Source organism: Kryptolebias marmoratus, linkage group LG14 (genome assembly GCF_001649575.2).
Source record: "Kryptolebias marmoratus isolate JLee-2015 linkage group LG14, ASM164957v2, whole genome shotgun sequence".
NCBI classification, from domain to species: Eukaryota; Metazoa; Chordata; class Actinopteri; order Cyprinodontiformes; family Rivulidae; genus Kryptolebias; species Kryptolebias marmoratus.
In genome coordinates this window covers 14,398,916-14,419,534 of record NC_051443.1, presented here as the reverse complement: position 1 = coordinate 14,419,534, position 20,619 = coordinate 14,398,916, and the positions used below count along the sequence as shown (strand labels likewise).

The window sequence follows — 20,619 nt, the reverse complement described above, 5'->3', positions numbered from 1 at the left end:
TTTCAATAAATTTCCAGAGCTTTCATTCAGTCAGAGCCTTTCGTGTGAGGAGTTATGTTTAAGCAATGCAAAGAGGATGCAGTAAGCATGGTAAACTGTACCAAACAATCATAGCCTAACTTGCCATTTTAATCATAACAAACATTTATTAAATAAGGAAAAACTTGCACTACAGATTAATAAAACATAGTCCTTATTTCCTTTTAATTTGACTTTGACAGCCCACTCTTCTTTTCACTGTTAGCATTATTCTCTACACGTTCTTACTCCCTGATGTAACCAACAAAAAATGTTTTTTCATTTATAAATACTGGTTTATTTTTGGGACTACAACATAAAAGAGAGAAGGTTTACACTGCTTATACCACGGACTTTCTGCACATGCAGCTTAAAAAAGGGTTAAAATAAACTAGCATTCCTTGAAAGAGTGAGTATCACCCAAAGTCTTGCTCGTCAAAGTTTTAAACAAAGTTTTTGCATGACCAGTCAGTGCTCAGACTATGTGTTGGGCATGACTTTCAGCTACTACCATACCAAATTTTAGCTCAATATCTGTAAGACTGACTGAGTTGTAGCCGTTTTTGTGTTTGCTGTTGGTTGATTAGCTGTGGCGGTCATCTCAGATGACTACAAAATCATTGTCCATCCAGTTATTGCATTCTGTAAATTGAATTAAAATCTGCCCAGTGGTTCCTGAGATCTAGATTTTGCTAATGAACACACACACCCTGACACAGATGGTTACATGATCACCTACTTTTCATCCTTTCAGTTCTTTCCCAGGATTGGATGCCTTTATTGAGGTTAAAACCTGCATTGGGTTAGTGAAACTGTTTTTAGTTGATATTACACTTAAATATAACTATATTTATTTAGTTTAAGTGTAAGGTTTTGTTATTGAGAGGTCTGGCTTCTCTAATATCAGAGTCCAAATGCAGACTGTAGAGGTGCATACACACACACAGACACAAGCTCAGACTGGATGGTATAAATCATCAGGATTTTTTTTCTATCTAACTCTGACTTACTGACAAAAATAGTCACGGTTTCTGTCAGGATATTTCATCATCCTCCACCTCATCAACCAAACACGTGGCACGGTTTCACCAGAAAGAAGGCAACACCCAGTTTTGGCTCACTTGAAATTATATGGTTGATTTTGGTAGAGAAGAAAAAAAATATACGAGAACGTTTTTGTTTTTACGGTGGAGTGAAGGCTGGTTTGGACTTTTCATTAGGATGCAGTGCAACCCGCGTGGTTTTTCTTCCAACTGTACGATACGATACATAATGTGATCCATTTTGTTTGTGTTGATCATTTAAAATAGAACCACTGGAAGGTTTTGTTTTGTTTTTTTTAGCACATGAAGAGTTCCACCTTCCTCACTTCCTGCTTGCATGCAAAAACAGCCAGCTGCATCCGGCGAAAAACAGAGAAGGAAATAGAGATTAAATCTTCAGAAAGTTGATCGTTAAAATCACCTAAAAAGTGGATTGTATTATTTCTGTAACAGTGCTTTCTTTAAATAATTGTACTGATATATTAACATAAATGATGCAGTGAAAGCAACAGTTATACTCACCAAATACCTTCCAAAATACACAAACATTGCTTGCAAAGTTTACTAAAAATATTGGAAGTAAGCATAGGTATGCAAGCAAACGTCCACATTTATTCACTGATCAGTTTGTGCAAATGTCTTTAGAATAATAATTATCATCAAGACCTCCTCTGTGCAATCAAAGAGGGAACATTAGGGCAGAGTCGCTGTTGTTTAGGCTAAGCCATCATTTGGTGCTCATATAATCAGAGACTAAAATAATCTGTTTAGAGCGTGACTTCTAATTTACCACAGAATGACGCAAGCCACATGACTCCCTGCATAGTTGTGTGGTCAGGCTGACACAAACCCAGCTCGCCCCAGCACACACACACGTAGCTGGAGATACCATAGATAGAAATGAGTGCACTTTTTTGTGCCTAAATTGTGTTTGTGTGTGTAGTTGGACATTGAGAGCTCTGTGGAAATGTCTTGAGGGTGAGAGGTTTTTCCAGCCATACCCAAAGGCGGCCAATGCCCCACATACATTTGGTTCCCCGAGGAAGGAAACAACAAGCTGACTCGCTGACTGACCTTCTCTGTATTCAATACTCTGCCGACCGCGTTGTCCCATTGGTCACACTTCCAAGTTGTTTGAGTCATTTCAAGCTCTTTCCAGCAAAGAGGAAAATAACTAAATGGTCTGTCACCTTTGTATAAGCACTTTCAAAATGACCTCTGGGGGACGGTACTAGAGTTAATGAAGCGAGGAGCTGCAATCATGAGAAAAAAGCTACGAACCATTAGCCCCTTTCAGACAGCACTTTCAAGCTGAACCCGAGATGCGTTGTTCTTACATCGGTGTCATGTGTGAAATGGCCAAGGCGCTCCAGTGACGCTAGAGGTAGTCATAGAGATGAGCTGGTGAGTATGTGTGAAGTCGGGGCATTGAGTTCGATGTTATACTCTAACCAGTGCTGCTGCTGTCACTCCACTGGCTTTCCAGTGCTGGCTTCTGTGGTGTGACTTGGACAGCATGATTGGCTCATGTGTGAATTACAGAAGCGGACTTAAAGAAAAGGGTTTTTTTTTCAGCCATACTGCAGAACCATTATGTGTAAGGGGCTATCCTCAGTCATTCAGGTCATGGTAATTCTAGATGCTAGCTGCTGCAGATGCAGTGAAGAAGGCCGTCTACATCAAACGAGAAAAGAAAAACCAACTCTTAACAGAAGGGGCTGCCTCGAGATCCCACCCTTCCAACACCTGCAGTGCATTCTTGATCCTTTCTACCAGGCAGCTGGAATGGTTGGTGATCAAAACACTTTAACTGGTTGGTCTTGTTGTTAGTCACCTCACAGTGACCGACTGTTTCACAGGACAGACAGGTGGGTCAGTGACTCATGATTCTAAAGAAGATTTTAGAGCGATTTTCCCAACTCTGACTATAAGCCTTTCATATGAAAGGTGAAACATCTTCAAGAGACAACAAAGTGAGATGACTTGATTTTTTAAGGCATATATAATTAAGATAATATATGAACTCTTTGATCCAATTAGAGTCAGTTCAAACTGTTCTTAGGCTCGTCTCTCTAATGGTTCTGGGGCTAGAGAGTTTCCCAAAAGGACGTGGACCTTAGGGTTCTTTTTTAGAACATGTTTGCACTACAAACAGGGATGGCAAAGTAACGATAAAAGAAGCCTGACAGGTGAAGTGAAAACTGTCACATTTAGGCTCAGTCAACCGCAGGCTTTCCTGACGGTTCTTTTGTTGTTGTTGTTGTCTTCGAAGTTTTTAAAGGTTAAAACTGCACAAGCTAATGTGTGAACTTCAAAACAACCTGTTTCTGATGTGTTTTAATGGCAAGCCAACTTTTTCGTGCACATCCCTGGCCCCAAAAAAGAGGCCATTTAAGGCAGCCATCTTAATTCAGTCTGACTGAAAATCAATAAACAGAATTATTGTGTGTGCGTGTGATTTGGCAGTAAAATTGTTGTCACAGGCTTTATATTGATTACTAAATAGTTATGCAGTTCCAAGAACCAACTGAATCAGACATATAATTTACCCATACTGTCAAAATACCTGGTTTTTGTTTTTGCATTTACTTAATGCATAATCAGACCTTTTGTTCCCACACTCCACTGTGGACCAAAATGAAAGTAAAACATAGCTGAGATTTTATTTAAAAAATACATTATTGAAGGAAATACATTTTGTATAACAGCACATTCTTACAGCAGAAATAGGTTTATATTATTCGTTAAATACAGAAGAAAACAGTTTATTTTTTTATTTTAATGCAAGGATATCATACTGATATGATTTATGGCTCCCAGTCAGTGTTTGCTCGTTGTAGACCTTTCTAAATATCTTTAATCGATGCAGCCCAGATCAATATTCCTTCTGTCTGTTGGCTTGAACTAATTGCAGGGGTTTTATGTGGTTGTGTCTGAGTGAGAAGAGGGAAGGGTTTGCATTGCTCCGAGGAGCTGATCTTGAACCTCTTTGGACCTTTTCCGTCATTGTGAAGGCAGGACTGCAGTTTTTATTATGAACACCATTTAAAGAATAAAAGCGAGCGAGTCTTTGCTTGACAAACTTTGTGTTTTTTTCCTTTTGATTGAGGAAGCTTGACCATGAGACTTAAGGATGTGAGCAAAGCCTCAGCAGTTTCTCACTTTAAAGAAAAAAGGGATGAAGCACCACGAGACTACGTCAGCGCTGATGTTTCGGTTTTGTCGCTGTAACACTGATGTAGTCCTATTTCTTAGTGATCTGCTCTGAATATGAATCATCCAAAATCAAACAACCCACCAGGTGAATTTCTATTGTAATTTCCCCCGTTGTGTTCATTAAACACCTGTTCTCCGTGTGACTGGTTTTATGTTGCTGTTACTTGACCACAAAATGCCACTGGTTATTTCAGAGCATTTTGGAGCAAGTTTCTGTTTTAAGCGGCGTTGCTGGGGACTTACATGTGAAGGTGTCATGTGTCGCGGCCTGAGTCACCAGTTTTGAGATAGATGTTGATGTAAACATGTCTCAGGGACACTGGTTAAAATGTCCAAGCTTTCTATTTGGGCAAAAGTCTACAGGCATTGTCAGAAAAAAAGGAACTATATTAATGGCATCATTAGATGTTTGCTTGTTGTGTGAATGCCTGAGTCAGTCTCTTTTTCTTTTTTAGTTTTTAGCAGTTATTTTTAGGGAGAAAGATCATTTCATGTGATTTTTAGACATGAGCAGGCAGGTTCAGTCAATTTCCTTTGTTATTGCATCAATTTTTTTGCTGTGTGGGAAAAAAAATGACTAGAAATCCAATAGACAAGCCAAAACATTGTGGTTTATTGTTGCTGCCACAGCATTTTATCACACGAACAAAGTTATTTTCTTCAAATTCCAGCAGCATATTTTTTGCTTGACCTTCAATTGTTTGACGAATGCAACAAAAGCCGTTCCCGTACCAGGAAATACCTCTGCATGAAACTATTGGGAAGACGAGGGCGATCTTATCTGGCCTCACCCTTGCCTGGTTTCCTCGAGAAAAGGCGGCAAACGGGCGGGAAGCTTGAGGACAGATTGGCAGAAAGATTCCAGTTGTTCTGGAAACCCCAGATTCAGCCCCTGATTGTTTGAGGTGGACCCAAAAAAATCCAAGGAATGAGGAATGAGACGCGGCCTCTGAGCTGTCAGAGGCAGGAAGTTTAGTCCTGAGAATATGACTTAAATTTCCGAGCTGGACTGTGTGGCTCCAAATGACTGGCTATGGGTGGAGTTCGACTGTGAATGATGGTCTCTTTTTCCACGTGAATCGCTTCATGATAATTATAATCATCTCATCATATCATGGGGATCATCTCATCTTTTAATGAGAGGACACAATACCTTTGAAATGATATAAACTAACGCAGTACCAGCTTCATTCACAGGGCTCAAAACATAAAAACGATCAAAGTTTGGAGACTACTGCTTGTCAAATACAGACTAATTTTTATATTAGTTTCCCACATGTAATCTCTTCATTCTGATTTATCGTTTTTAATAAGGCAGCATGTAATGTGAAATTACTCCCTTGTTGACAGCTGCTGGTGATAAATGGATATTTTTTTCTGTAAGAATATGTGCAGCCAGAAGTTAGTGGAGGTGAACAGTGGATTACGTCATAGGTGGTCGAGCACTGCCATCTACTGGGGCCTGGCTTACATTACAAATTCTCCTCAAATGTTTCATCCTCACCTGTACTCTGTTTTGTCACTTATCATTTATAATACATAAACCTAAAGTTTTATAAAACATACTGAAGTCCTGAATTACTGATTATTTTTCAGTGATTACATAATTAATATAACTGATACAGCTACAGGGTCAATTAAGCGTCAGTGAAGCAGAGTTAGACGTGGTATTTAACAACTGTCTCTGTATCCATTAACCTATTATGACTCAGCATATTCTCATTTTGGAATTCCTCAGTTGTTGCTGAATATATAAGGACATGAAGAAAATGAATATAGGCTTACTCACCAGCAGGTGTCATGCTCTCCCATGGTGCAAAGATTTCAGAAGCAAATCAACATTGAGTCCACGGCCAAGAACATGACATCTGAGTCTGATTAATTAATTGTTTTCCTCTGTTGTTTTTAGTGGGGACTTGTGTACATGTCTTACAATGAACTGGTGCTTTTCAGTTGCTTTATTGCAGTTTCTGGATTTTGCGTTTGACGCCACAGACTAACCAGTTCTGCAGCTTCCACCGGTGAGGTAATGTTTGCTGACACACAAGATCTGACTTTTAATGTTGCAGTAAATCACACTGACAGAAGTAAGAAAAAAAGTGATCCTGCCTGTGTTTGCTCTGTAAATGGACAGGAATAAAGTGTTTCCCTTTGGCCTGGGCCTGCACAACACCAGGATCAGTTTTGCTCCGACGTGTCACTTTGGTGCTTCTTTTATCTGTAAAAACAAAATAAAGTAAAGCAGAATTCAACTTTATTCAAGTGTCTCTTTTGCTGTCATTTGGTGTTAAGTTTCCTCTCCAGTTACTCACGGTATAGTTGTGCCTGCACATATCATTTTCTGTTTGGTTTCGTTGCCTTGACTAGTTTGGCTTTGAATTTGAGCTCACTGTTATCAAAGCTGTTAAGCTTTGTTAAATTCATACATCTTTTATTCACAAAATGGATGTTTAAGCACGTTGGTGGCACCGCTCCAGTGGAAGTTATTAAAATGGTTTTAAAACAGCAGTACATGATCTGCAAAAAAGTAAGCAGGAAAACCAGAGAGGAGCAGAACATAATTTGAACAATTTTAATTATTATTTAAAGGTTCCTGGATTTTTAATAGTTTGACAATAGCAACAAAACATGAAATGATTTTAGTGTTGCATAGTATGGGAAAGGGGTTTCTGTGTTGCCTTCATAAACCTGTTGCCTCCGTGATGGATGGATGAATGAATGGATGGATGGATGGATGGATGGATGGATGGATGGATTGCACCACTGCTGTTATCAGTAGCAAAAATGCAACAAGTCACTTCACGCCTAGCAGCTGAATATGCTGTCCAACAGGAAAAGTAAAATTTGAAAATGCATAAAAGTGCACAGACACACAAAAAAATTTAAAAACAAACAAAAAAATGAAAGAAAAAAAAAACAATAAAGTGGGAAGTTTTTCAACAGCCAGCAGCTACACGGGAGGGCTGTTAGCTTGATCAAACTTCCTGTCCCATCACTTCACGAGGCCACCCTCTGACACCTGATTGGCTGGCGGCGCTCTCACTTGCGGCTCCGCCCACTGCATCGCCTGCATGGCGGAAGCAGAGCAGGAATTCCGCCTATGCGCGGCGGTTGACACCAGCGCGTGAGTGACGGTTGATAGTGACCATCCCATATTAGTACCGAGCTGTTGCCCGGCGACGAGCGGCCATCCTTCACGTTAACTAGCCAGCTGTGAGTTGCTCCTGCTCGGCACAAACACAGCTGTTGTGTCCCCCTCCTCCTCCTCCTCCTCCTCCTCCTCCGGCTCGAGTCAGACCTCACACACCGTGGATGCAAGCCCTGTGCTCGGCCTGATGCTCCGCTGTTGGACCGGTGCCTTTTTTCTCTCTTTCTTCTCTCCGTTGGAATGAACTAGCATAGCTCACTGCAGTCGAGACAGTAATGGATTTGTTCGGGATGTTGGACGAGCTGTCCCACGGGCTGGCGAACCTGTCCATGTTTCCTTACTTTGAGATGGCGCACTATGTCGTGTCGGTGATGGCTCTGAGGGAGCAGCCAGGTAAGGAGGAAGTTCAGCAGCTTATTTATTATTATTATGATTATTTTGGAAAGCGGCAGCTCGGTTCTGGTGAAGTTCGGCGGATAGTTCAAACTGTCAAACTTCCAACTGCTTCCCCTCCTGAAAGCCACGTAAACCAAACGCAGAAAAAAAAGTGACTAAATAAATAAACAAATACACTCTAAAACACAGCGGGGTTGGAATTAAACACCAACTTAATGTATCGCAATGCACTGCAACAAAATGCAACACAAACAAAATATTAACTGTTTTTATATTTACCTTTTATATGTTATGTATGTGTTTTTAATACATCAAACGGAACAAAATTCATATTTAAATAATAGCTAATGGTTTAATTTTAACCTTGAATCATAAAATAAAACTACCTAAAAGTTTCTGTTGAAAGTTTGTGTCAAAATATATAATTTCTCATTTGACTCAAAGTTAGTTATAAATGAGAAGTGGAGGCTATTCAAAATGAAAAAGCAATGATTAGGTTTTTATCAGTGAAAGTTAATTATTAGACCTAATTGGTTTCATGTATTACCAACCAATAAATCCATCAGTGAATTGTTTTGTGCTTAAAATAATTTAGTTTTCTTTTAATAGCATTTCAGAGGCATCAGCTACAGATCTGGATTGGTGCATTTTGTGACCGTGCAGGTGTTTTAGATCTGCTATGAAATGATAAAGTTAAACTATCTCCCAGGTGAGTCCTATGCAGTTTTCCTGGGTAATTTTCAGGGAGTTGCGTCCAGCTCAGCTGCCGGTTTGGTGAATTTACTGGCTGCTGGTGCGTCGCAGATAAAAAAAACGTGCCCTCCTTTAACTGAATGTGCCCGCCCGGCTGCTTCGTCAGCACTGCAGTCTTTTCCTCGGAGCTCCAACCGCTGCCCCGAGGAGCAGAGCAGCTTCTTTTCTACACGAGACTTAAATCACTGACGCCTGAGCGCCGTGTCAGCAGCACAAGAAACGCCAAGGGTCCGCCACCGGCCGTCAGTCGTCTTCGCTGCTTTCCCAAAGAAGTGGGAGGACTGCTCGGTGTAAAATCACATAAGCCTCTGTAAAACACCTCATCCACCAAGCAGCACTTCAGAACCAACATTTAGTTTGCCCCAGGGCACGATAGTAACTCAGACCGAAGTCGGCCACTGATCTGATCTCTGTTAACGTTGTTCTGATTGTCGCTGTGGGGACAGTTGGAACTTTTAACCGTCCCGGCAGTACACTTTCAACACACGCAAACATTCAGACCCCGGACGCGGCTCATTGTAGTCCCACTGCTCTGAATCTATTTTGGATCCTGCCTCTCCAAGCATCTGAGCTGCTGTGACATTTTCAAACCCATTGTCCTTTACTCCTGGCATCCGACCGTGTGACCAGAGGGGAGATAAACAAAGTTTTAAATCTCGACAAACCAGACAAATAAGAGAGGGTGTTTATTTCCTTTTAACATAGGACTTGAAGTTAGCCAACTAGGCTGACAACAAGTTACTGAGAGAATCTCCCAAGAAGTGTCTGAATTTAAAAAAAAAAAAAAAAATATGAGTCTGTTATTTACATGTTTGTAGGAAAACGGACACAAATGCAGTTTTCTGCTCAGCATTTCGAGACCGGCTGGCAGCTCTCTTTAAGTGTTTATCTTATTAGTCGGCTATTTTTAACTCAAATTGCTTGTTCTGCCACAAGGGGAGTGTTTAGGGAGCAGGAAGGCAGAGATGTAAAGGAGGCACAGTGATCATAGGTTCAACAGTGGGGTTTGGTTGAAATCCCAAACAGTCAACAATAGTTTTTAGTCATTTAGAGCAGATGATGAAGATGAGGAGGAGCTAAGAGAGGCGATTAAAAAAAAAACATGAGATCTTAACAGTTTTTATCCAAAGACTGTATAATATAATACAGGATGCTGGAAGGTGAATCTGGAAGGGGACCAGCATCCCCGTAGACCCCGTAAGCATTTTTCTCTGGTCCCAAAAATACAACATGGCAGCTTCTGTAAGCTGGGTCCTGCCGGCGTCAATTCCCAGCAATGACAGGACTTATACTTATACTTATTATACATGTTTCTGGTTTTATAGAAGTGAAAGTTTGAGTGTATGACGTGGGACAGCAGCAGTGCAAGTGGCCTAATTACCTAGATTTGACTTGTAGATGTGTGTCCTCCATATGCAAAACCAGACGACAGGGTGCGGTGAAGGCACGCCTGCAGTCCAGAGTGTCCAAGTCGTCTCTGTTTTTATGTCAACAAAAAATAAAACCTCGACAACTTGCTTTGTTTGATGAATGGAGCCTGCTTCACTTTGGGATTTCTTTCTAATGTCGGTTTTCTGGTGAGTCAGTGGATGCAGGATCTTATTTTTGCAGCAGAAGTAAAAGTGATGAGAAAGCATCATCAGTGTTTTTTTTTTTGTACAAACAATATGCTGCACTTTTAAACTGCAGTGACTGCTGCTTACTGTGGAGGATGTAAATGACAGACAGAAGAGATTTTTCAGCACTCTTTCTTATCTGTCACAGTTTTCAGACATTCCTCGAGTACTTACTGTTGCAGCTGCTGCTTAAGGTCAAAAGGTGAAACTTTAAAGTCACACTTAGCAGTGCTTCTGATGCTGCGTTTGTGTATCAGAACTCACCAAATGGGGTTTTTCCTGCTATTTTCCACGCCTCTGATGTGGTCTTCTGCACCCTCACTCTCTGTACGCCTGTCAGGATGCAGCTGCATGCTGGGCGATCACGACACGACCAGCACGGGCTTCATGTGTCCGCTCGGTTGTTTCCAAACGTCACCACAATCACGGTTGTAGCCTAAGCATTGAGGCCAGTGTAACCAGCCCGGCTTCAGATTCTCCATGACCAAGCCACACTGCTGCTCACGAGCTCCACATGGATGTGTTGGATGTGCTGCCACCACGCTCTACCAAGGATCCCGATATGCTTCCACCATGATAAACCACCACAGCTTTGTCATGGAAGTTTTGTGCACGCTTAAAACCACCGCGGACCTCTATCACATGTAATCAGGGGCACACTGCATTTTGAAGACATACCTGAAGACCATCACTCAGTGTAAAATGGATCTCTTTTCAGTTTTATTTGTGGCTTGGCTCATGTATAATTTCCCCCATGCTTTATCTTTTCATTTACCTACTACCTACACCATAAACAGCTGTAAAATAAAAACTGTGATCTGCGCGGAATGAGTTCAAAGCAGCCTACAGAGAAAACAAGCAGATACTTGAGTCCGTAATCTTCCTGTAATCCTCAGATTACCTTTACAGCCCCGAGTGGGTATCGAGTTACTCAGGATGAGTGCGTCAGAGTTAAATAACGCCCACCTGTCTGAGGTGAACGAACGATTCGGTGCACATTGGCCTGGTAGTTTGGGTTGAGCTGTGCTGGTGTCTCACTACGCAGCGTTTTATAAAGAGCACACAAACTCTCACTGTTGTCCTTCAGCTTAGGCAAACTGTATTTACAGAGCCTTTTATTCATTTAAACAAAGGAAATCTAAACTCGTGACGTCATAGCAGAGCAGTTCTCATGCTGTTTGTTTCATCCAGAATTAATTAGAATTATGAATAATGAATTAGAATGAGCTAAATATCATTTAGACTTCACGGGTTGCTGAACTTCGGAGTGTAGCACAGCGTTGATACTTTGGCCTCTTCCCCGTCTGACCCATGTGCCTCACAGTCTCCTCCACTGTGTAAATATTAACCCGTTTATAGTGTTCGCAGAGAGGCAGGGTCCGTCAGCCCCGGCTGCAGCTTGCTGTGAGATTTTAAAGTTCAAAGTACAGAGCAGAGGAAGGACATTCGCGGGATGCAATTAGATCAGTTCCCCAACGTTATCTATCAACATGCCCTTTGTTGCAAAAGTGCTTCCACCCAATTAAAAGGAACAGTGTATTTCTGAAGAACGATTCGCCACGAACAGTGATGAGTTTGAGATTTAACTGTGGCGAAGGAACGAAATGTGCAACGCTCAACATGCTTGTGCAATCATTCTTACACGTTCCGTTCTGTTCCGTTCTGTTCTTCCACAGGAGCCCTCGAGGTGTCCAGGGTCAGCCCCTTGGCCTGCTGGTTCAGCTCCATGCTCTACTGTTTTGGGGGGGCTGTGCTGTCGGGGATCATGCTGGCCGAGCCACCAGTAGCACCTTTGTCCAACAGCACGGGTGTTCTGCTTGCTTCAATCGTCTGGTAAATAATTAAAGCGGGGGGGATATATACGAATCGAGTGGAAAGGAGAGGAAGCAGCTAGTGTGAGAGTTAGTGGGAGTGGGGCAACTATTTCATGCAGGAGTCAGTAAAGGAAACAAAGGTTATAGTTGAGTTCCTTTTTAATTTTAAAGCGTTTGGTGCCCTCTGCAGGCGTCATATAAAATCACACCCGTCTCACCTAAAATTACACATTGCCCTCTGCTGGTTGCAGGAAGTATTTGAAGCCAAGCCACATGTAGTTTGCACAGACTTGGCCGCTGAAGTGTGAGTGTCTGTTTCATGTCCTACAACCCCCGCTCTCTTCCGCAGGTACCTCGTCTTTTACTGCCCCATGGACGCGGTGTACTCCTGTGCCGCCCTGCAGCCCCTCAGGTTGGTGCTGTCAGGCATGAAGGAGGTGACCAGGACGTGGAAGGTCCTCGGAGGCGTCACGCAGGCCCACAGCAAATACAAAGACAGCCTGCTGGTTATGATCGCCATCGGGTGGGCGAGAGGTCAGTGGGTGGCTTCTGTCGGAGCGCGTTCAGATCGCCATAAGGCACCTGACGTTCAGCTCGCGTTGACGCTGCAAGTTTTTCAACCGTGCGTCTCGTCTTCTCTCCCCAGGTGCCGGAGGTGGTCTCATAAGTAATTTTGAGCAGCTTGTTCGAGGTGTGTGGAAGCCAGAAACAAATGAGCTCCTCAAAATGTCTTAGTAAGTAATCTAATCTACAGGATTCTGACATTACATCAGGGATTTAGGTGTTTCCTAAATGCTCAAAATAAAACTTGCACTTTTTTATTTTTATTTGTCGATGCACCTTCTTGTGAAGTTCTGATGAAAACATAAACCAAACTTATTACATAATGCTCCATAAAGCTGTTTTTTAAAATTCCAATTAGTGTGTACGCATCACATCAGAAGGCTCAAATTATATTTACTCATAGTAAATGATCTGATTTTTAAAAATGTTTTTTTTTTTTTAATTGTTCAACTGTTCAGCCCCACAAAGATCACCCTGATGGGAGCGGTGCTCTTTGCTCTGCAGCAGACCCACTACCTGCCTCTGCAGAAGCACCACCTGATGCTCATCTACACCATTTTCATCGTTGTCAACAAGGTAAGTGTCAGGCCCCCGGTGTGACTCACACTTTAACACACCGAGGAGAATTTTTAACCCAAGGTGAAGGGATCGACGTGCTGAGCAGGAAGGTGATATTAACTATTGAGCACCGTTCGTTTCTATTAATTAAAGAACACCTCAAATGAACAGATGTTTCGGTGCCATATCTTTCACATCTTGTCTTTTAAATGACCTTCCTCCCTGTTTCTTTTTTTTTTTTTCCTTTTTTTCTTTTTTTTTTGTTTTAAGTTTTTGCTGCTGTGACTCACATTAGCTGGGTATTACCCACAGGGCTGGAGCGTTTGCATCATTTTCATCAGCTTGCATCATCCACTTTTCTCTTCTCTGGGAAACTTGCGCTCTTCACTGAGACACAGATAAATCTATCGCATCTTCTTTCTTTCAACTTTTGCTCCGTTAGCTCCGTCTGACTGATCTGTCAAATTACAGGCAAACCATTTCGTCAGATTCAGGAGCCGAGTTCGAGCCTGCTGTTTGTTGTTTTGTCTTCCTGATGATGTGGATGTTGTTCAGACTTCTGCTAATGGAGAGTAAATGCTGATTGGTATCTATTTTCTGTTCTTTTATAGACACATAAGACCAACATCACATGGTTTAAATAAGCACATTCTCCAATTAGCCTCATAATTATGACCCTCCTCACCCTCTTCATATTTAGATCTCTCTTTAGCCACATTGTGCACATATTAAGGCACTTTTTACACAGAACTATAGCACCAAAGCCCTCTTATGTAGTCTGTCTTTAGAGCTATTTATTTATACAGCAAACCTTCTTTTTGAGTACGCAACTTTCACCCGTTCCTTTTTAGTTAACCGTATGATTGTTTTTTTTTTTTTAATTGAGAGAAAAATATTAATCCTGCCGTAACCTTTACTATTTCTGTGAACTAAACTAACAGTCCACCCAGCAAACAGAAAACTAAATTTGATGCTTTTGTAACTTGAGTCATCTGATTGCTGTAAATCCAGGATTGGGTTTACCTTTAACTCTTTCTTGCTTTAATTATGTCTCATATCTTACAATTATTTTTTGCTGTACTTTATGGTTAATTTGCAGAAAAAAAGTGGCTTCTGTTACAAAAACCCTTGCTGATAAGAGCAGTAAAAGTCAACCAGCTGAATGAATACAAAGTAATCATGTTTCTTTTATTTTAATGCAAAATACAGATTGAAGTAACTTTAAAAGGCACCTGTTTTAAGGAAAGAGTTGGAACTAGTTTCACTTTCAAACACTAAAAATACGTTTATCGCAAAAAGAAAAAGGAACAACTTCATTAAGAACAATCAGTTTGAAAACAACAACAAAATCAAATCTACAATAAAAAATAAAACCCACAATTAAAACAGCCTTATAACATCAGGAAACCATTTTTAAAAATGTTTTTGTTTCCCATTTTGTTGCCGTGTTTGTTGATGTTTTGTGAGATGTTACACTGCTGTATGTTCTCTAAAATAATTTTGTTGTTTATTCTGAAATGTCTGGTTTGTGCCGTTGCTTTGAAGGCCCACAGTAGTTTGAAACAACCGTCCTCCTGAACCTCGTCTTTTCCTCATGTTGCGCCTTTTTCTTCCTTTTGTTCATTTCTGTTTTGTGTCTCTAGTCCCGGATGATGCTGACGGGCTCCTCCTCCTCACCCTTCGCCTCCGTCGAGTCGGCCCTGTACAGGACCCTGTTTTCCGGTCACTCCCCGTACGCGGCGCTCACAGGCGACTTAAAGAAGCCACGCTGCGATAACGGCACAACCAAAGAGTCCAGCGAGAACGGCTCTACCTCTCCTGTCACGGGACAGGGCAGCTCGCTGAAAGCCAAAGACGGGTCGGAGAACTCGGAGAACACCAAGAAGATCAACTAGTCAGCCTTCGCCCTGAAGCGCCTTTTTTCTTTTTTACCTCAAAGCAAGGTTGTTTAATCCTTCATGTTTCAGATGTTATGTTTGGAGTTCACTTAAACTTTTCTGTTCATTTTTCTAAGCACTTCGGTGTAGTGACTTTAAAAAAAACTTTTTCAAACTGCTTGTTCTGAAGAGGCGAATCCCTCCACCCCTGCACCTTATCCTGGGATCATCACCCCACCAGTAAAGAATGTGAATGACACACTGTACAAAGTACAGCTTCTTTATTTTTCTAAAGATATTTATTTTGAGAACAAACTGTTTCTAACTATATTCCAAGGTGTTGGGGACCAGTGCTATGCACCTACCTGCTGATCTTTTTCTTTCTCTCTCTATATATAAAAATATATATTCTGCCTCGCGCCAAAGCTAATTTTCTTACTTGGAGTTTTTAAAGAGAAATATATTCTATGACATTCAGATGTTTTATCATATTTATACCAAAAAAACCTGCACTCTTGAATGTAAAATCTCTAGAAATGCCTGATGAATGAGAATAAACAGATTAAAATTAGCTGGTGTTTCAGACGTTTCTTGGTTCTTTGAGAGGTGTTTCGTGTTTCCTATCAGATTCCTAACAGGTTTTCTGTTTACGTATGTGCTCAGGGTCACGTGTCGGAGACTTTAGCTGTTCCGTGAGCTGATTCGGATCCCCGCGGCGTCCAGGAGTAAAGCTCTCCGGAGGCTGAAATGTTGCGTCAGTGTAACATCAGCACCTGATTGATACCTCACCCTCTCTAAAAACCTGCAGGAGAGAAATCCCCTCAAATCCTCCCCAATTCTCGTCTATGTAACCTCAAACGGAGGAGTTGTCCTGGGTGAATGCAAATATCGGGTTTTTTTTTAAAGAAAGCGAGGGTGGGTGCTGAAAAGAGAAGACGATCAAAGTGATACCGACGGAGACGATGTACCTGCCTTTTAAAATGCCTCCAGTCCACAGGCATCACTTGTTGTGCGTGCCGCTTGCAGGCTTGTAGCCGAGTGTTTGCCGCCAAACGTTTGTGTTGATTTCCTGAGTGACCTCGGCAGCTGAAAGGCAGATTATAAGCTTGTAGTTTCCTCCTAACAAGAAGGTAACATGACGGCAGTTCATCATCCCGCATGACCCCCCACCTCAGTTACTCCGAGTGTTGAGCAGAGCCCCCTGCATTTTTACGGCCTCCTGCTCTTTTTGTTGCCTCAGTCCTTTTGTTTTTCTCCGTTTCGGCACGTCTCGATGTCGTTTTATCTTCTTTTTTACGCCTGCCTGTCGTTAATGAACCAGGCTCCAAAATTAATTCTGAAAAGAGTTAAAAAAAACTTTATTTTGTCATCTTTTTTAATCTCATCTGGACAAGTAAGCATCCTTCAAAGACTGTTTACTTTTTGTCATATTTAGTTAAACACATGAATCTCTTCGAAGCTGTAGGTAAAGATGTGTTTTATCACCACACTGAGCAACTTTGATTTAAGAAACTATTTGCTGAAAACATTCAAAGATGTGAATTTTTTTTCAAATCTAAGTAAGCCGTCCATGGCGTTCCCAGCAGCAGGGATCACTCTGTTTGTGACACTGGTTGCCAGAATGTGCTCCCACTCTTTTTTTTTATTGCAAACTTTGGGAATAGTTATTTTTTTTAAGTAATTTTTATTTGCACCATCTGTTTCAAATACTTCCACAACATTTCAGTTGGATTCAGGTCTAAACTTTGGCTCGGCCGTTCACCAGACCTTTACTTCTGCCCCTTGGGACACATTTCTGTGGGTTTGTTAGTTTGGTATCCTGCTGAACGATCCGCCTTGGTTTTGGTTTTTGTTAGTTTAGGAAAATGAAAACTGGTAAATTCTGATGCTCAGTTGGAGCATACAGGTCATTTATATCTAATTCCTTCCTCTTTTTTTGGTCTAGTTTGATTCAAAGCACCAGTGAAATTACATTCATATTGCAGTTTCTTTAAGACTTCTTTTCTTTTTTTTGTTTATCCTTCTTTGCTTTTGGATGCCAGCACAAACTGCACCAAAAATCACTTTTTATGCATCATAAATTAGATTTAACATCTATGATGATGAAACCACTGGTGTTCGACGAGTCTGCTTCAATGAGAGGGTTTGCATTTCATGCACTTTGACACAAAGTCTGTAACTTTAAACTGCTTTAAAAACACCAATAAATACTGAAATTTATTCATGTAAAAAAGTCAACTGACCTTTAACCTTTGATGGTGACACTTTCATGAACTCAGGACACAGTTAAAACTTGTTTTTCCTCTCAAAAATGTATGTTGACATACAAACACAATGTTTATGACCCATAATGCCATAGAGGATGTCAGTCATTTAACAAGCATAGTTTTGTGAGTGGAAAAGCTGAGTTTAGGCACTCATATATGGTAGCATATATGAGTATTTGTACAGATAAAATTATAATATTTACTCCTAAAACACAGTTCTTAATAAATGCTATGTCCTGGAATGACTTCATTTATTCAAATGATTATATAATTGTTTAACAATAAAAAAGACAACTAATTTATAAAAGCCTGAAAGTAATTTTCTTATCATTTGTATTTAAGTGCTGTGAAAACAAGCGTGTGAACTTCTCCGACACACTGAATTGTCTCACCGTGAACACTAAATCCTCCTTTTTGAAGCATGCCTTCATTCATCTTTATGACACTTTAAACACTTTTAGGTGCAGGAAGTCTGCTGACACTAATCAGACCCAAAAAAAAGACCAAATGACGCAGTTTTTGATCATCAAAATTTATAATTTGTTGATTTTTTTGAAAACTTTCCTTTTGAGAATTAAGTTACTCTGTTTTAAGTCAAAAAATGTTAATACTTACATCCACTCTGAAACATATTTTCACCAACGTGGTGTTAGAACAGCACCGTTTGAACCCCCTTTCAGTACGTGTCTGATCTTTCCAGTGGAGAAGCTGTAAGCGTTATCGGTCAAACGCATTCTTCAGTACTTTTTCTGCCTGGGTGGGGGAGCCTTTCTTTTCTGTGAAACGTGCAGGACAGCTGACTGCCACTTGGTGGCGTGAGGAGGTGTCATCTCTGATGGCTTGATGCCTGGGAACTGACAGGCTGGCCAGCAGCTGCAGGCAAGAAAGGACGGGGACAGGAGGGGACTCTTTGCAGAGCCAATGGTGGCTGTCAGCGGGTGTGAGCGTGTGATCTGCTTTAGCTGCGTTTGTGTGGCTCAACTGTCAACAATTCACTGGCCTTGTGGGGACATATTGGATTTTGGATGTTACATGTACCAGCTTTACAATGAAGGTTTTTGGAAATCAGCTCTTCATGAACTGATTGCATTTTTAGGTTTGGGCTGAGGTTAGCTCCGTGGTTCGGCAGTAAGGGCCACATAGAAGAAATGTCCTCTGAAGAACACAAGCCACTGAGCATGTGTGTGTGTGTTGGTGCTGGTGTGTGGGAAATGTTGACTCTGAGTTCATCAAAAAGGCACAAAGAGCTTGGGGCACAAACACACGCACCAATAATCACAAATGAAACCAGAGCACCTTGTCTTACTTTTTCTCTTCACCCGAGTAAACGTGTCATCTATTCACATCTCTGCTGTCCATATGCTGTAAATAAATTAGAACAGAGTTGTGTTTTGTTTTGTTTTTTTGTTTTTTTACCTGGTTTCTAAAGCCAACGAGGACTCTTAGAACAGAAATTCTAGGAAAGACATCACTTTCTTTTCTAAACGGACCAGAAGGAAACACTCTTTACCAATTCACATCCATAGCAACATAATTACACCATGTAATTTCAGTGCAGTTGCCAAATGCACATTAGCAAAACTTCCTGATTCTAATTTGTCCCAAAGACGCTCCGCTGGATTCAGGTGACTCAGTCAGGCTGTTTGGGTGGGTGGGCGGAAGTCAACATTTTGTTCATTTAGTGACTGTTTCGTGTCGGGCTGCGGTAAGTCAGTGGTCAGTGCCGAGGTCTTATAATCCCCGAGGCTGCAGGTTTGAGCCCAGGTTGCTGCAGGAAGGGCATCTGGTGTAAGACAATTGCCAAATCTTTTGTGTGAGTTTGCTTGCTGTGGCAACTCCTGAAGAAGGGAGAAGCCCATCGAAGAACAGTTACTATTTCGTGTTTAATCTTGCATTATCAAGCTTCATGGAAAATGTGGACCAATAACACTGTTAATAAAAAGTCTTAAACTAACCCCCTCTCCTCCTTACTGTTGCATTTATGTTACCAACCTGGTGAAGGCTGGACATTATTTTCTGCTCATCAAAGCTGTTAACCTTTCTTTAAAACTGTATTCAATGTATTCTTTTCCTAATTAAATCCATTCATATGGACCTGTAGTGACCCTACCAAACTGAGTGTGGAAAGTGCTAAACTACCTGAAGTCTTCTGGGTTAGGGACTGAACTCAGACTCAGTTCACGTGCAGATGTGATGTTGCAGACTGAACAATGTCTGGCCTCCTACATACCAGCAATATTTCCGGTTGGACATCTGTCTCCTCCTGAGCTGATGCTTCCTGTGGCTGTCACGCTAGCTACAGTCCTAATATCTAATGCAGCAGCAACTTTTATATGCTTCACAGCAGATCCTTCACTAATTGTTTTTACTTTGACAATATTTCATCCTTTTGGGATTTTGGGATCAAAGTGAGTATTTTTTTCTTTTTTTTTTCTCTTAAAGTCAAAGTTATGACAAATTACTCTGAGGGTGATGCAATCCCACTCATTATCTCTTCGTGCGAGATGAAAGCGTGGAGGGAAGTGACTGGGACCGCACAGGATAAGACTCAGGGAAGTCGGGGAGAAAGGCGGATAGAGGACAAGAAGTAAGCAGCAGAAACCGGTAAAGAGAACGAGGAAGGGGAAATCGAAAAATGTGGAGGGAGAAGTTTATGTGGACATCCTGACGTCTGTCTTTTCCTCTGTTCCTCTCACTCACACGGGCAAACAGAGAGTTCTCTTCGTGTAGCTCTAACTGAACGGCAAACGAAATAGCTTACCACTATTCAAGATGTGACTTGTAAAGAACAGCTGCAAGGAGACTGCCAAAAACCAATCAACCTACTGCAGTGTGACTAGAACACAGGATACTTCTATGTTTGTGCAAGGGGAAAAAAGAATCATAAATCCACTAGAGAATTAAAATATTTCATCCAAAGAAAGTGTTGATTTTCCACTTAGATGTTCAACAAGCTCAAAGTTTGATTAACTGAAGGGACTTTTGCATTTGTCAACAAAGGGTATAAAACTGCACTTTTAGCAGTGTGGTTTTGTTGAATTTACTGCTTCATCTCGTTTTCGAGGGGCTGTTTTCGTAGATTCAGAATTTCTGTCCAATTTGATTCAGTTACGCTTTGGTTTCAAACAGGAACAAGGACATAAACATACCCAGGGTAATTCTAAAAGAACTAAAGGCTTCTTTCACATTGGCTAATATTAATTAACAAAACAGTCTGGGTTGCGGAGCTGCAAGGCAAAAGCTCTCCTAAATGAGGACTGAAGAGACAAATAACACAAATAGAGCAGGAGCTTGTCACAAAATGTTCTGTAAACAGCTAAAATCAATTTTTACTTTATTTCTTGAAATG

General features: G+C 41.1%; 1 protein-coding gene across 1 annotated transcript; it reads left to right on the top strand.

The window, feature by feature from the left end:
* The first annotated feature begins 7,345 nt into the window (after positions 1-7,345).
* tmem38b (transmembrane protein 38B) lies at positions 7,346-15,574 on the top strand. Its single transcript, XM_017407545.3, has 6 exons — positions 7,346-7,818; positions 11,867-12,023; positions 12,354-12,538; positions 12,651-12,738; positions 13,027-13,144; positions 14,770-15,574. The coding sequence occupies exons 1-6, from the start codon at positions 7,701-7,703 to the stop codon at positions 15,019-15,021; spliced, it is 918 nt and encodes a 305-aa protein (XP_017263034.1). The 5' UTR covers positions 7,346-7,700; the 3' UTR covers positions 15,022-15,574.
* Positions 15,575-20,619: the final 5,045 nt, after the last annotated feature.